Source organism: Myotis daubentonii, chromosome 3, assembly GCF_963259705.1.
Source record: "Myotis daubentonii chromosome 3, mMyoDau2.1, whole genome shotgun sequence".
Taxonomy (NCBI): Eukaryota; Metazoa; Chordata; class Mammalia; order Chiroptera; family Vespertilionidae; genus Myotis; species Myotis daubentonii.
Genome location: NC_081842.1, coordinates 66,437,187 through 66,454,871, shown reverse-complemented (window position 1 = coordinate 66,454,871; position 17,685 = coordinate 66,437,187). Strand labels below are relative to the sequence as shown.

Below are 17,685 nucleotides of genomic sequence, written 5' to 3'. Positions count from 1 at the left end.
ATTTCTTTTCGTTGAGCTCTGTTAATACTCTTTATTGGCAGGATTCTTTTCATTAGACTACAGGTGAGAACACAAAATCCATTCCTACTCTTCCAGGTATCCCCAGTACTTCCTAGAGTCTTTCTAGACCAACATTTGGACTTTTGTTCTAAATTTCTACCATTTCTACTGGGCTTCTGTGAAGTTGAGAGGCCCCACTTTTGTGATGTTTTCCCAAGAAATTTAAGAGAACTTTGTTTTAAAATGTGGGCCACAGGGAATCCAGGTCCTGCATTACTTCCATAGACCAGGCTGTCTTGCCTTTTGAAAATCTCGACCACTTATTCTTAAACTTTGTTAGTTAGGTTATGGTCTCTTCAGTGAGACAAAGTCTGGATAGATAGATGGTCCTTCCGAACTGACAAATAATTCTGGGATGAAAGAGAAGAGTGTTTCTTTTAAATGAGGTGCTAGAGTGATATTGAACATTATTAATTGTTCTCAGATGTCGCCAAGCTATACACACCAATACAAACACCTTCATAATTTACTGAGGACTCTCATAGTTTACTATATATCCAAAGGCTACACTTTAAGCATTACTTAGATTTATAAAATGCTTTTACTTATAGCTTTTGAACCTATGATGCATAAATGTGCAAACCCATTGCTGGTTTTCTTATGGGCAAATCTAATTATTTGGGTTAACCACGGAATTCTCTGGTGAATCCATTGGATAAATGTTTATGCACCAAAAAGACAATTTCTGGTAGTACACTGAAAATTTTAAGTTGCAAATTTAAAGCCTTATTTCAATATCTTATCTACTAGAATGTGTGAATTTCATCTCTGCTAGGTCTACTGGAAGAGATGCACAGGAGAATAGAAATGTTTTTTCAAGACCAGCAAAGTTAAGTTTGGCTAAGAAGAAACTTCCACAAATGGTTTCTTTTTGCCCTTAATCCTTAGTTTTATGGTTTATAAGACAGCTATTTAGAGAAGGAAAGAACATAAACTATGTGAGAGTACTCTGTAAACCATAAATTGCCACATAAATAAAAATATTACTATTTGGTTAATTTACCAAATAATGATGATACCCATACCACATGAAAAATTTCCTTGGTTGATCTCAGGTTATTAGCGCATTCACATTTACCCCAAGTAAACATCATGACACACCGCTACCTGATTTTCTTCCTAAATTCAGCAGTGCATCAGTATGTTCTTTAAGAGGTGTGAAAACTGTCACCTTTAGAAACAACTCATTTGCATAAAGGTACGTACATGACATCCTGACTTAAGTTGAACTGCAAAGAAGGAAAAGTTCACCTTAATGTTCTAGTGTAGCTGCTCCCTTCCTTGTTGTGCACCTTGTCTCAGAGTCTGTTGCTCTGGCTATTCTTGGTAGCTGATCTGAGAAACAAGGTTGCTTTGAGGAGCTAATTTGATTTCATGTATTGTATGTAATTCAACGTGTAACTTTCCCCTGGCAACGTATTTGTATTTAACAGGGATATTCTGGAAACAGAGGTTTACCAGAAGAGTGACTCTCATAATCAGAATTTCAAAAATAGTGATCATTGTTGGAAAAGGTATTTTTTAGGGATAAGAGACTCTATGAGAAATCTCATCACATATGTAGTCCCTAATATGAAAGATATTCGTGGTTCTTGCTTCTATGTCTGTCCCATTATGGAGCTAGGAAAGAGCACTAGCTGGGAGGCCATATCTTAGCTCTAGAACATTGGTTCTCAACCTTCCTAATGTCGCGACCCTTTAATACAGTTCCTCATGTTGTGGTGAGCCCCAATTTCATTGTTACAAATTGAACATAATTAAAGCATAGTGATTAATCACAAAAACAATATGTAATCATATATGTGTTTTCCGATGGTCTTAGGCGACCGCTGTAAAAGGGTCGTTCGACCCCCAAAGGGGTCATGACCCAAGTTGAGAACCGCTGCTCTAGAATCAGAATCCAGGGAATAAATACCATCTTGTCCAACTACTCATCTGATGATTGAATCGCTTCTACAACATCCTTAGAAAATGATCATCCATTTTCTCCTTGAACACCTCTAATTATAGAAACTCACTCCCTCTGGAGGCTGTCTATCCCATCTTAGAGCGGCTCTGTCAACAGTCATTTTATTTTGTGGAAAGAATCTCCTTATTGTTTCCAGTCATTGGTCCAGTTCTACCTTTGGCCCCAAACAAAACAAGCTTACTCTTTCTTCCCTCCCATACATAAACTTAATAGTGCTAACAACAGCTATCACAGAGTGCTTATGTGTTAGGAATTATTTTTAATAACTTCATTACAGATTAATTCATTTAACCCTAAAAACAGCACTAAATTAAAGATCTATCACTACTGTTGCCATTATATTGACAAGAACACTGGAGTATAGAAAGGTTAAGTAATTTTCCCAGGGTGACAAAGTTCAGTAGACAGTAAATCTAAATTCAAACCGAATCAATCTGGCTCCAGAGCTCCAGCTTAACTACTACATTATGCTGTCCCTGAAGCTGGACTGAGGATGGCTTATATGATGCCCCGTGTCTTCTTTTCTGCAGTCTGAGCATCCCAGACCCTTCAACTGTGATTCATATGCTAAGGCTTTGCGTCCCTAGTCACACTCCTCTGAATTAGTCTATTGTCCTTTTAAAAGGCTGTACCCAGAACAGACTGTGGTCTCTAGATGTTGAAATGGAGAATAAGCAATAGAAAATAGAGTGAGTCTATCACTCCTCTTCATTTCAGGGACCACAAATGCAGCTTAAGCTTGCATCAACCTTGCTGTGGCCTCTTCGAGCTAATGGTTCATATAGAACTTACTGCAGACTAAAACCCTCATTCCTGCTCTACCTAATGACTTTTGTCTGTAAAATGAGGTTATTGTAGTATAGGATCTCCAAGGACTTTTCCAGTTACAAGCATCTTGAGTCAAAGTTCAATGTATTTAAAGGATGTTGTGCCTGTAAATTCTTTATCAGGCTTTTCCCCATTTGGCCTTTCTCCGAAAGGGTTTCTGTGAGTTTGTCTTTTGGTGGCAGGATGCTTTGTTTCTATGATGGGGGCACAGTTGGGACTTCTAAAGGATGGCTTATAGTGGCGTCTCCTTAAAAATCTGAAATGTGACTCCAAACCTTCCCTTCTACCTGCTGTCCTGCCCCTCCCTTCCCACTGTCCCCTCACACCCACCCACTGCCAGATTTCCGGGGGCCTGCACTCACCTGTGTGGACAAACATGTGCTTGACGTAGTTCTGTTTGGCGGTGAAAGTCTTGTTGCAGAGAGTGCACTCGTAAGGCTTTTTTTCGCCCTGCCCACTGGCTGTGCTGTGGCCTGCAGATGGGGCCAGGGGCTGTGGCGCTGGCAGCTGTGCAGTAAAGGTGGACAGGCCGGGCTGGGACACTGTCACAAACTGGGTCTGCTGACCTGTCAAGGGTTGTGGCAGGCTGAAGAGGAAAGGCTTGGGGCCGCTGCCTGCGGGCTGGGTAGTGAAGAGGGCCGGCAGGTAGGTGTTGCCGGCTGTGCCAATGACCTGTGTGTTGCTGGTCAAGGTCAGAGGCATCCTCAAGTTGCTGGTGAGGGTTTCTGTCTGGCGTAAGTAGAGCTGGGTGCCTGGCAATGGCTGCCCGATGGACGTGTTGACCGAAGGCTGCTGCAGGACGCTCTTGTCAGAGCTGTTGCTGACAGTGATGACCGTGTTGTCCATCTCTGCCTCATTGCTTCTTTCTGGAGAGGAGGCGCCTGTCTCTAGCTGGTGTGGCTGCGCACTGCCCTCTGCAGCGGCTTCCGAAGCCTGCTCCGGTTGGGCGGGCTCAGCCTGGCCATCCCGCGCCACCCCAGGCCCGAACTGCTGCTCCACGGAGTCGGGCTCGGTGCCTATGGAGGAGCTGACGCCCGAGTCGAAGCTTTCACCCTTGGGCTCACTCTCTGTGCCCTCGGCCTGGTCGGTGTCTTCCGTGCACTCCTCGGACTCATTGCGCTCCAGGATCTGCACCCTTTGCTGCCCGTAGTAGTCGTAATCGTCCTCCATCTCCTGCTTGATGTGGATATTGCCGACCAGGGTCTGGATGCGCACGGGCCGGGGCTGCTTGCGGCAGTGCGTGGTCTCGGGGGTGGTGGACAGGTAGCGCTCCATCTGCTGCGAGCGCTCATGGATGCGCGTGATCCAGCTGGGGTCTTCCATGTGGTGGTCGCGGGGCAGGCCGAGCGCGGTCTCGTGGTGGCTGACCACCGCGCCGCTGTAGAAGGAGCGCTCGCCGCTGCCGTTCTGCATGGAGCACGCGTAGAGCGCGGAGTAGATCCTGTCCACGCTGTGCTGGGAATGGCTCTGCAGGTAGCCAGACTCCGTGTCGCTGCTCTGACCCGATGTGCCTGACTCAGGCGTGCCCCGCGGGGTGTCCTGGCCTGAGTCCTGGATCCCCGGGAACACATCGCCCACATTCTGGGACACGATGCGCGTGCACTCATCGATGACTGTTTTGATCTGCAGGATGCTGGCAGCCGTCAGGATCTGCAGGGCTTCTGACTGCGAGACGCGCAGCACACCGCTGTACATGAAGTCAATGAGCTTTTGCACCGACTGCACCGACACCACCGACGGGATCTCGATGTCGCTGTAGCCCAGCAGCAGCTTGTCCTGGAAGAAGGGGCTGCCGGCGGCCAGCACGCAGCGGTGTGCGCGCAGCATGCTCCCGTGGATGCGCACCGTCACGTCACAGAAGTGGCCACGGTTGCGCTGCTCGTTGAGGGTCTCGAGCACGGAATTGCTGAAGTTGTGAAGGTTGATGCTGTGAATGCGCTCGGTCATCCCCTTGCAACTGATGTCACCTGCGCGGCAAGACAGACACAAAACAGTGCGTGGGTCAGAGCTAGCTACTCAGGAGGGAAATGCTCATGGCTCCTAGAAGCACCCCCTTGGCAGACACAAAAGGGCTCTGTGGGAGATGGACAGGATTTGCACAGAGGTCACGCTTCAGGTATGATGTCCTATGGGAAGAAGTCCTTGAATTGTGCCCCAACAGTGCCCCAGCTATTTTGGGGTATTGAATCAAACTAAGAACTGGAAGACTTATTCTCAAGGAACAGTACGACGTTGGACAGTCCTAAGTCCATGTCCTTTGGGAAAGCTTATATTTTCCCCAACTTATCAAAGTTCCTTATTTTATTCATAAACTACAATAATATTCATAGTAAAAAATAAATGTCCTTGCTGTTAATGTATGTGGCATATTCCGCAAACCCACACCATGTATACAAAGATTCTTGGAAAAGTCAACCCAGACTAAGATGTTCACCCAACAGCTGCTACCACATTTTCCAAGAGAGGGATGAGTTATAGAATGCAACCTGCTAGCTGCAGGGGCATTTGCTTTCTGTATCTACAGAACATTCTACCGATGACATTTTTCTTGTCATCTCTGACAGTCAGAACTTTCTAGGGTGGCTGTATACCATGTGACGGTTTTCTGAATTTTTGGAGGCTTAATGAGGAAGGAATGTTGAAAAGGTCAGAGATGGCAACATTGATCTGGGAGACTGGCACACTGATCATATTTACATTCCAACTGGGCACTGTGAGAGTGAAAGGAACACTGTTAATAAGTTGGGACAGCAGGACTAAACCAGGAGTGGGATGTCTGAACACCTTAGGTAACTGGGTGCTCCATGTACTTGCTAGAGGGAAATACCAAACACTCTTGGTCGGAAGGCAACGGTCAGCTCTGCAGAGGCAGTGGACAGCCTGACTCATCACCACCTTTATGCCCCGGGCTGTGCAGGTGAGGAATAATGTTAGTGACATTTGCATCACAGATTGAGAAAGAAAACAGATGGCTATAATGATCAGTCTTAGGGCTTCCTTCTTTTTCTATCTCACCTCTCAAATGGCTCTAAAGAATCCCTCTCTCCAAACCACTCTTCAGTCAGATTCCCCATTCTTGCTTCCTGACTGAATAGACAGCTTGAGAGAGGGAGACCATGTAGGTGGGCTTTCAAAACCACGTGATGCAAGTACTACTGACTGTAGGCCTGTGACCCAGCTCCCTGTGTCTTGTTGGACAGAACCCCAGAGGTAATGGCCTGCAGACAGCTCCTTGGGGTCTTTCCCCTCTGCCTTAGGAGAGGACTTGCACAGGGAAGTCTGAGCTCAGCTATAAGTTCTATGTTGCTTTACTCAATCTCCTCACATTGTCCTCGCTCAGTCGTGGGACCACATCTTTTTATATAGCCATTCATTTCTTTGGTTCCCATTTTTACATTTAGTCAGCTTCACATATATCCACTTAATGTAATAAATGCCTACAGGCTCTTTGTTCACTCTCAGTGATATGACTTGCACAAGTTTTTACAGAAGAGAATTGCTTTTTGTTTCAACTTCCTAAAGTTCCTTCCTAAAACAGTTCATTAGGATACTGTTATTAATTTTTTTCACTCATGTAAAACAAATTTTCTTTGCCAGATTAAAGAATCATGGTGAATCCTCTATAATAGTGTTAATACAAAATATGGCCCCAGAGGGAGGCCCCAATAACCCAGGAAGGAATATTAAGGAGAAAAATCAGCAGACCAAACTCTATGCTCTTTCTGAGACCCCCCATGTATTTGTACCATGATGATAATAAGAGCAAACTTTTATTTACTTTTTTTTTAACCAGTAGAGCTTACCTTGTGTCAAATCCTATCTACTGGTCTAACTACTATATGTATATTATTTTATTTAATCTTCAGAACAACCCTATGATGTAGGTAATATGATTAGTTCCATTTTTCAGATGATGAAAGCAGGCCAGAGAAATTAAGAAATTTGCTCAACTGGTGCTAAACCATTTGTAGAAGACCTGCTTCTGGGTCAGGGTTTTGTACGTAGCAGAGCAGCTCCCTTGCTGCGATCTATTGAAAGTCAGCCCTTGACACAAGGGTTTGTAAAAATGAACAAAACAGAAAAAATAGAAATTTGCTCAAGGTCAAACAGGCAGTTGGTGGTAGAGCTGGATTTGAGTCCAGGCAGTCTGGTTCTAGAGTTCATACTCTTATCTCCTTAACTATTTTTGCATGCTTTGCCCCTGAATGAAGTCTGGTCCTTTGATATCCACTGCTGCTGTAAAGCTGTGTGAAAAGGTTTGTCTAGCATGCCCTCCAGCTACTTCTATACATGTCCATGAATTAGCATGGCATTCATCTTTGTTGAAATCTTGGGACTCCAACAGAGCCTCAGTTATCTAATAAAGAACATATATTTAAGTTTATAAATGGAAAAATGCAAGAGGTGAAACAACTTGTCTTGGCACTAACATGTAGAGTTTTCTAAATACAATGTTAACATCACCAAGGTCTCTTTCATTTAAGTAAAACCATAACCACTAAAACTAGTTGAGTCTCTGATAAAATCACTGTCTCTGAGGGAAGTATCGAACAGCTCCCAGTAGAATGCAACAGTCAGCTACATGGAGGCTGTGGGCAGCCTGGCCCATTGCTATATTAAAAACTTGAATTGCCCAAAGATCGAGGGCTGTCCTAGTTCTCAGTACAAAGAAGAAGAAGCAGACACTAAAAGGGATGAAGAAGGTTACGTTAGAGATGGAAATGGTTAACAGCAAAAACTATCATTATATCACACACACACACACACACACACACACACACACACACACAGAGTCTCATGAGGAAAATTCAAACTGCTTGTTTGGCTTTAGTGGTTGAGTCTATCTAAACAATCAGGTAACACTGTAAAGGTGATCACACACACACAATATTTGTTAAATGGTCTGAGTTCCGATTATTGCAATAATGGTGTCACCAACTTCATTAAAAACCACAGAGACAAACTCAAACCTGCACTCATATACAACCTGACAAGCCTCTTTGGGTTTTTACAGAAAACCTTTCCAAATATCTCTCGCGTGCACAGTCCTGCATGGCAGTGAACAGCCATGGAGGGCTGAGTGGGTTTGCTGAAATGGGAACAGATGCGATGGGGGACCCTGCCTCTCCATTCAAGCGCGTCTCGTTCCTTCAGCACACAATGCTGAAGCAATTCCTTTCCCAGGCTTTCTTTTATTTTTTAACATTAGTACAGTGTGAAAAAGTTTCGGCCACAGCAAAGCAATGTCCAGGCTTTTGTGAAACATGTCCTTTTCATCCAATGGGCAAAATAATGTATAGATTCTAATGGAATAAATCTGAAATACTCTACTGTAGAAGATTTGTCCCCATTGAAAACAAATCTTGATTAGATGATTATTCAGGGACTGTATAGGGAGGAATGGTGTGAAAATGCTGACTCCATTCTTTCCTAGATTGGCACTGAATAGGCATTTGGGCTATTCAAAAAAAAAAAGAAAAAAAAAAAGAAAAGAAAAAAAAAAAGAAAAAAAGTAAAAGAAAAAAGAAAAAAAAATCTCTCACTCTACAAAAACCATACAACTTTACAAAGATGATGCGTAGTTGGGAAGGCCACCCCACTTAAACCCCCACAGTGGTATGAACACAGAAATGATGGCAGTGAAAAAAAGTGAATAAAAATAGTTCTTGAGTGTTTTAAAATACTAACCTGTCTCCTTTTCACTGGAGTACGCATACAGAGGCAGCCTGTGATGGCATTCACTAGAAACATGCGAGGAATTCTACTCTGAAAGTGATCATGCATTCTAAGTTACTATGTTCCTTGGGTGAGCACAGTATGGATGGGGCTGAAACAGGAATGAGCCCAAAAGGAAACGCCTGCTTGTGTTGAAATAGGTGACAGAGGGCCCAGCTCTCTGTTTTGTAGGAACCCAGCTGCTCTGTCCCTTAAGCTGCAGGGGTCCGGGATAGGACTTAGCATGAGAATAAAAAGCAGCCAGTGCACAAGGGAAAATGAACAAGAAAGGAAACAGCAGGCAATACACTCTCTTTTAATTAGGTGTGAAATCCAGTGCTTCCTCCATCCGGATATGTAAAATGAGAATAGTGCCAGAGATGCTGTAGAGGGAGATGGAAATTTGAAGTCTCTGTGACTTGGGAGGAAACACCAGCCCTCAAATTAAAACCAATAGGAATTTCGGTTAACAGCCCTAAGTCCAAAGGGCCAAAAAGCTCTTGAGCTTTCAATCTGGGCCATCAGGTTCACGAGAGGAAAGTGGGTCAGTACATGAAATAGGGCCAGGGTGGCCAGGCCTCCACAACTCAGCCTCTGCCATCACTCTCTTTTCCACCTTGTACCTCGATACCTTTATGCTGAAGCTGTTCTTTCCTAGATGAGCTGATAAGTGATGATCTTAAGCCACCACATGTTGGTCACACCAGAAAAGAGCCATTCCTCTCTGGATAACACAGGGATGCGCGTGGTGACTCAGGTCCTTTACTCCTAAAGCAACATCCGCTGCCCTGCCAGGGGCGGACTTCAGTGTCTACTTCACCTAAATTCTGAGGGCGACGAGCTGAGGCCATGTGCTACAGGAGGAGAGTGGTTGCTGGCGCAGTTTCCACCATCTAGAGCAGATGGCCCTCTCCGTCTCAAAGGCTTCTTCACACTCTTTGGAGGGAGGGTGGCTGGTGATACTGAGGAAATCACTTTGTGAATGGAAGGCAACAGGCAGAGCAGGACCTCATTTCCTACCCTGGCTCCATACACCTTGCATACGGCAGGTGCCATTGCCCCTGTGAGTGAACCATGGGAGGGTTATCAGCCTGTGGGAAGGAGCGCAGCCCTGCTTTACTTACCCATTCCTGAGTGGAAAGGGGATGCTTTGGGCCAGCTGCCAGGGGCTGTTCTCCTCTATCTTCCAGATTATCTAGGCCCAGGGTACAAGAACCATTAGAGATCATCATGGTTTTGTGTGCGTTCTTTTAAATAATCGGTAACAGAATTCTTCTCATAAAACATAAATAAATTGTTCAACTTTCAGAAATTTAACTTTCAAACATATTTTCAGAAATATACCACCTATGAAAGTTGAGGATAGCCCATATATAATTTTGTAGGCATGACTTCTTAGGTTAGCTGGATAGAGATATTAACTGGTTTAAAGTGTTTACAACACCATTATATCTATGATCTCAATATTGTACTTGAGTATGTCTTTCATATTACTTAAAATGTTATTCATACATGTAACATTTCTGGAACACATTTTAAGTATTCATAAGTCCTTAAGATGTATACAAGGCTTTCGGGGGTGCATCTACATTTTTTTCATGAATGGACATGTTCCTACTTTCACAGGAATAAGGTCAGTGGCTTTTATTAGAATCTCAAACAGGTCTGTGTTCTCCCAAGTTAAGACCCATGGATTGAGAGATTCAATTCTCTCTCTTTAAGCAGCTCTTAAAAACTTTCAATAATTAAAGCCTTTGTAACTAATGCAACCTTCACCACTGTATCTGATGCATCAGGTCTGCTGAGCTGATGTTTCCCATTTACTTCAAGTTGAGCTGATGTTATTTTATATGATAAGCTCAACAACCTTAGCCAAACTGACAGAAGTTATTACCTTTCAGAAGAGAATGATTTAAAAATAAAAATGAGACTGAAAGAAAAGAGAGAAAAAAAAGAGAAGGCAGATGTAGATAATACTAACCCTCGCTGAAATAGGGTGGAATATAACAGAGCCACATAGTTTTATGATTGTTGAAGCCAATTATTATTTAGCAAAACTTGGTTTGAATCATGTTTTTATCAGAGTGGATCCCCTTGGACAGTTAACACAAATCCAGAGAAGAACTAGGAAACAATGTTTAACTTTTTTTATTGTAAAAATAAGATTTTATGGTATACGTTGAATAAAAAATAAAAACTTAATATGTAATTCAAATATAGCCAACAAGATAGAGTTCATCTGCAAGCTCTGTTGTACTTCAAAGAGGCCACTTGCTCATACTTTTCTCTCTCCCTTCCTTGCTTTTCTTTCCATCCTTCCTCCCTCCTTCCTCTCTTTCCCTCTTTTCTTCTATTAAACCATTAAGTTTCACTAAGCTTCATATATGGGCAACAAGAGGCCAAAATGGTGAAGCTGGACAACATGCCTCATGTTTTCAGGCTCATCTAAAAAACGGGACTGCTCCTCCTTTCCTGCTTTCATTCTACCCACAGGTAAAAGCCTTAAACTTTGTCTGAAGGATGGGGCTAGACTGATATTACCAGTGGGATCCAAAGGAAGAAGTAATTCTAGGGAAGTCTTTTCACTGGGCTCTGAAGGCTCAGTGCCCTTCAGGTTGCCCAGGTCTTCGGTTTGCCTTATTTCAAATGAGGTCTGCTGTTATTTCTCGGAGGGGACTAAGAAATGCCTGACCATATGTCTAACATTGCAAATACAACTGACGGGTGAAGTTGTTTTTGGGGTCACTTGAATTTTCAGCCATTAAAAATGGAAACATTCACTGATGGACTCACAGTGGAAGAAATTCATCCTTAAGCACCTTTGGTATTTGAAATGTACATTAATCAATCAACTTCTCCCAGACCTCAGTGCCCAGGTGAAGCTCATTCTACTTTTATCTTTCTGGACCCTGTGAATATCATAACGAACTTAGAATAAATTTTTAGGCCAATTTCATTGGACTTCATGATATGCTTTTCTATGTAAAATTTACATGATATGCTTTTCTATGTAAAATTTACCCCCTATTCTTACCCTGGTGACTCCCTGAGACCTGGTCCCACCCAACTCTGTAGCAATTCCCCCCAGTGAGACAGAGGGCTGTGGGAAACTGTTTATTGCCTTCACTATCTGATAAGCATAGACAGAGAACCCCCTGAAGGCTGGGTGCCTTTGAAGCCCTCCCAAAGGTCAGAGCTAGGCGCCACCTCTGTTTGTCCAGACAGTGGTAGCTGAAACTACTCCCCCATTTATTATTATGTAAATCCTTGCTGATGGGCTAGTCTGCCTGTTGCAGGGGGTCACCTGCCTAGGGCTATGCTATGGGTGCATCCCAGATCAATAAAAGCTTGGTGAGGCCTGAGCACAGAGAGGAAGTCCTTCGGGACTTGTCGCCTGGTCCCCCAATATTGCAAAATTATCTCGTGTCTTTTTCTCTCATTTGTTGTACGGCTCCTCTTTCAGATACTGAACCCTACTCCACGCGAGTCGTGGAAGGAAACACTCAACAAGGGCTGCTGGAAACCAAGCTGTACTCTTAAAGGGCCCACACAGAGACTCAATCGCTCACAGACACTCACCCTAAGCTCCAGCGAAGGGACAGCAGCTCAAAAGGCATCAGAGTTTGCAGGTAGAAAATGAATTGTGTGGCTTCAGGATGAGGGATGCCATTGTCCCTGTATTGATCCCTCCCCTCATACAGCATAGGGGCAGATGAGGGCCAAATCTGAATCAGCATTAACCTGGTGAACACAGCTCACACCACTCTGGTGATTCCCTGAGGCCAAGTTCCACCCAATTCACATATTGCCCTGGCTCTTTTAGGGGTTGTGCCTCACAGGCAGCTACAAGCTTTCTTAAAAACTCCCCAAGGTCTGCAGGCTCAGGCAGGTGGTGGCTGCCCTTAGTGTGCACTGTGCCTTTTGCCGAGTGCCCCGAGGCCTGGCTTTGAGTTGCAGCATGACCTCTCCCATGCACCTCCAGGCCCAACACATGCAGCTGTCAACTATTGATCACTCAGTAACTTCTACTAGGTGGCCTTGGGTCAGGCACAGGCACTGGCTGACCTTAGTCTGCACTGGAACACTTCCCAAGTGGCCACAAAACCAACAACCCGGTGGCCAGCCTCAGACCACAAAAAAGCACCACCCAAATAGCTCCACAAATGACATACCCAAAGAGTGATCTCAGAAGGCACTAAATCCATGCTGTTAATCTTGCTCCATGGGGTCAGCTCATGCTATGGTTGTGGCTAGTCCTCACAGACAGTCAATCTGAGGGTCAATCCCATTCACTGGTGCTTAAGCAGCAATGAAAGCTAAATTACAACAGGAGGGCACACAAAATCTACACAAGGGATACTCTTAGAGTACCAAACTCCTCTGACCAAGGAGGCTATGCCACTGGGCCCCACAGGACACCTACTACATAAAGCCACCTGGCCAAGACTTGAAGATGTAGCAGGTCCAACTAATAAATAGAAACAAACATACAAAGGCAGCCAAAATGAGGAGACAAAGAAATGTGTCCCAAATGAAAACTCCCCCAAAAGAACTACACTAAATGGAAGCAAGCAAATTACCAGATAGAAAAACATTGGTTATAGGATGCTCAATGAACTTAGGAGAAGAATAGATCAATGAATAGATAGGAGACATAAAAAGAGACATAGAAACCATTAAAAAGTCAGAAATTAAGAATACAATAACTGAAATAAATACCATACTAGAAGGAATCAAGAGCAGATTAGATGAAACAGAGGATTGAATCAGCAATTTGGGAGGCAAGGTAGCAGAAAACATGCAATCAAAACAGCAAAAACCAAACAAACATGAAGATATTTTAAGGGACCTCTGGGACAACATCAAGCATAACGACATTCACATATAGAAGTAACAGAAAGAGATGAAGAGAGAGCAAGGAATTGAAAACCTACTTAATGAAAATATGACTGAAAACTTACTTAATCTTGGGTGAAGGAAATACACACAAAAGTCCAGGAAGTGCCAAACAAGATGATCCCGAAGAGGCCCACACAAAGAAACAACATAATTAAAACACCAAGGTTAAAGACAAAGAGAATACTAAAAATGGCAAGAGAAAAGCAGTTAGTTACCTACAAGGGAGTTTCCATAAGACTTTCAACTGATTTCTCATCAGAAACTTTGCATGCCAGAGGGATTTGCACAAACTATTCAAAGTGATAGCGACTGGCGCACCATCTTGGTTTGGCACGCCCGCTCACCTGCTCCACCATCCTGCTGCGGCCAGTGCCCATGTTCCGCACATGCCCCCTGGTGGTCAGTGCATGTCATAGCAACCAGTTGTTTGGTTGTTCTGCAGTTCAGTCTATTTGCATATTAGCCTTTTATTATATACTAGAGGCCCAGTGCACAAAGTTTGTGCATGAGGGTGTGTGTCCCTCAGCCCAGCCTGCACCCTCTCCAATCTGGGACCCCTTGAGGGATGTCCGACTGCCCATTTAGGCCCAATCCTGGTTGTCTGACTGCCCATTTAGGCCCAATAGAATTGGGCCTAAATGGGCAGTCTGACACCCCTCTCACAATCCAGGACTGCTGGCTCTCAACCGCTCACCTGTCTGGCTGCCTGATTGCCCCTAATCACTTCTGCCTGCCAGCCTGATCGATGCGTACTGCTCCCCTGCTGGCCCAATTGCCTCTAACTGCCCTCTCCTGCTGGCCTGGTCACCCACAACTGCCCTCCCCTGCAGGCCTGATCGCCCCCAGCTGCCCTCCCCTGCTGGCCATCTTGTGGCGGCCATTTGGTGTCCACATGGGGGCGGCTATCTTTGACCACATGGGGCGGCCATCTTGTGTGTTGGAGTAATGGTCAATTTGCATATTACCCTTTTATTATATAGGTTAATAGAGGCCCGGCGCGCGATTGAAATCACGCAAGGAGGCACCCCGCAGTGAGCCGGGACCCGTGCCTCACCCACGTAGCACTGGTTGCAGCATTGTGTTGCTCCCAACCGCTCGCCTGTCTGGCTGCCTGATTGCCCCTAACCACTTCTGCCTGCCAGCCTGCGCGGCTGCTTGGAGCACGCCCCTGGCCGCCACGTTGTGTCTGCTGGGGTGGGGGCAGGTGCTCCTGTGTGTTGTGTCTCCGCTGCAGCCCGCCCCCTCCCTGCAGCCGCTGGGGTGGGTGTGGCACACAGTCCCCTCATGCCCATCTGCACATGCAGCTCCTCCTGCGCAGTTGTGATGCTCGGCTAATTAGCATATTCCCTGTTTATATAGCTAGATAATATTGTGGACATAAAGGGAGAGAGTGATAGTAATTCTATCTAATAAAAGAATAATATGCAAATTAACCATCACTCCACAACAAAGATGGTGGCGCCCATAGCAGCTGGGCAGGATGCTGGCAGTGTCACCCTGGCAACGTGAGCCCAGCAGGCAAGCGGGGTCACAGGCAACACCCAGCAAGGCCTGCTGGGTGGTTGCCACAGTGACCGGTGAGCAGGCAAGTGGGGCCTGCAGGCAGCACCCAGCAGGGCCTGCTTGCCCATCCCTGTGGTGTAGAGCAGGCAGACACTGCAGAGAGCAGAGAACCATGGAGAGTGGGCCCAAGCCGTCAGCAGCACATCCCCTGAGGGCTCCCGAATTGGAGAGGGTACAAGTCGGGCTGAGGGACCTCCCCACCTGCCCTTCCCCCACCCCGGCATGAATTTTGTCCACCACGCCTCTAGTACAGTTATAGTAGGGGACTTTAACACACAGACAGAAAATGAAAAGGAAACAGTGGCCTTAAATGGCATTTTAGACCAGATGGATTAAATTAGTATGTGTAGAGCATTTCACAAAGCATCAGAATATACATTATTTTCAAGTACACATGGAACATTTTCCAGGATAGACTACATGCTAGGACATAAAACAAGTCTCCATCAATTTAAGAAGATTAAAATCCTACCAAGCATCTTCAACCACAGTAGTATGAAACTAGAAATCAACTACAAGAAGAAAACTGAAAAATACACAAACACATGTATTTAAGGCTAACTAAAACTTTTCTAAACAATTAATAGGTGAACAATGGGATCAAGAAAGAAATCAAAAGGTACCTTAAGAAAAATGAACAACCCAACAACCCCCAAATCTATGGGACACAGTGAAAGCAGTCCTAAGAGGAAAATTCATAGCATTACAGACCTACCTCAAAAAACAGGAAAAAATTCTAAAAGAAACCATCTAATCTTACACCTAAAGGAACTAGAAAAAAGAACAACAAAGGCTAAAGTTTATAGAATGGAGGAAACAATAAACATCAGAGCAGAAATAAGCAAAATAAATTCTAAAAAAAAAAGATCAATGAAACCAAGTTCTTTGAACAGATAAACAAGGTTGATAAACCTTGAATCAAACTCATCAAGAAAAAAGAGAGGACCCAAATAAATAAAATCATAAATGAAAGAGGAGAATGACATCTGATACTACCAAAATACAAAGTATTATAAGAAAATACTATGAACAATCATATGCCAACAAATTGGACAATCTGGAAAAAATGGATAAATTCCTAAATACATACAATCTTCCAAGACTGAATCAAGAAACAAAATCTGAACAGACCAATAACCACTAACAAATTGAATCAGTAATAAAACAACTCCCAACAAACAAAAGTCCTGGTTTCACAGATAACGTTTACCAAATATTCCAAGAAGAATTAACACCTGTCCTTCTCAAACTATTCCAAAAAATTCCAAAAGATGGATGGCTTCCAAGTTGATTTTACAAGGCCAGGATTTTCTTGATTCTAAAACTTGACAAAAACACAACAATGAAAAGAAAATTAGAGGCCAATATCCCTGAAGATGCAAAAATTCTCAACAAAATATTAGCAAACAGAATTCAGCAATACATTAAAAATATCATATACCATAAGCAAGTTGGATTTTCATACTGGGATGCAAGCTTGATTCAATATTCACAAATCAATTAATGTGACACACCACATAAACAAAACGAAGGTTCAAAATCATATGATCATATAATAGAGTCAGAAAAAGCATTTGATAAAATCTGGCATTCATTTATAATAAAAACTCTCAGCAAAGTGGGACTAGAGGGAACATGCCTCAATATAATATCACAAATCCACAGTTAACATCCTATTCAATGGTGAAAAGTTGAAAGGATTTTCCTTAAGATCAGGAATAACATAAGAATTAAGAATGTCCACTCTCACCACCCTTATTCAACATAGTACTGGAAGACCTAGCCACAGAAGTCAGACAAAAAAAAAAAGTAAAGAAAAGAAAGAAATGGCATCCAGACTGGAAGGAAGAAGACTACATAACTGTTGGTATTTGCAGATTACATCATCCTATCTAATAAAAGAGAAACATGGTAATTAGCCATAACTTCGCTACCCTTCCCATTGGCTAATCAGTGAGATATGCAAATTAACTGCCAACCAAGATGGCGGCCGGCAGCCAGGCAGCTGACACGAACATGGAGGCTTGCTTGCTCCAGTGACGGAGGAAGCCAGGTTCCCCGCTTGCTGCTGCCGGCCTCTCAGCTCCTCTCTAAGAAACATTGTTACAAATATAGAAGCCAAACAAAACCCAGAAACCAGCTTTCAGTCAGCCAGGATCTCAGAGCTGGAGTCACAACAAAGTTTCAAATACAGAAGGTAAACAAAGTCCAGAAATCTGCTTTCAGCAGCCGAGGTCTCAGAGCTGGAGCCGAGCCTCAGAACTAAAGACGGCTCTCAGCTCCAGTGACAGCCATAGAAGGTAAATAAAATCCCAGAATAAAAAAGAAAAAAGAAATAAAAGAGAGGTTGGGAGCTTCAGTCACCCGCCAGCCTGAAAATGGCCCTCAGCCCCTCACCCAGACTGGCCAGGCACCCCAGTGGGGACCCCCACCCTGAAAGGGCTGTGACCAGCTGCAAACAGCCATCATCCCCTCACCCAGACTGACCAGGCACCCAAGTGGGACCCCCACCCTGAAGGGGGTGTGACTAGCTGCAAACAGCCATCATCCCCTCATCCAGGCTGGCCAGGCACCCAAGCGGGACCCCCACCCTGATCCGGGACACCCTTCAGGGCAAACCAGCTGGCCCCCACCTGTGCACCAGGCCTCTA

At 44.3% G+C, this 17,685-nt stretch overlaps 1 protein-coding gene across 12 annotated transcripts in view; it reads right to left on the bottom strand.

Moving 5' to 3' along the window:
- ZBTB20 (zinc finger and BTB domain containing 20) overlaps positions 1-17,685 on the bottom strand; it is a 919,384-nt gene that overhangs the window by 31,789 nt on the left and 869,910 nt on the right. For all 12 annotated transcript variants that reach the window (XM_059687788.1, XM_059687786.1, XM_059687787.1 and 9 more), the window contains one exon: positions 3,220-4,824. In XM_059687788.1, coding sequence (XP_059543771.1) covers positions 3,220-4,824 — 1,605 coding nt within the window. The remainder of the gene's footprint in view (positions 1-3,219; positions 4,825-17,685) is intronic.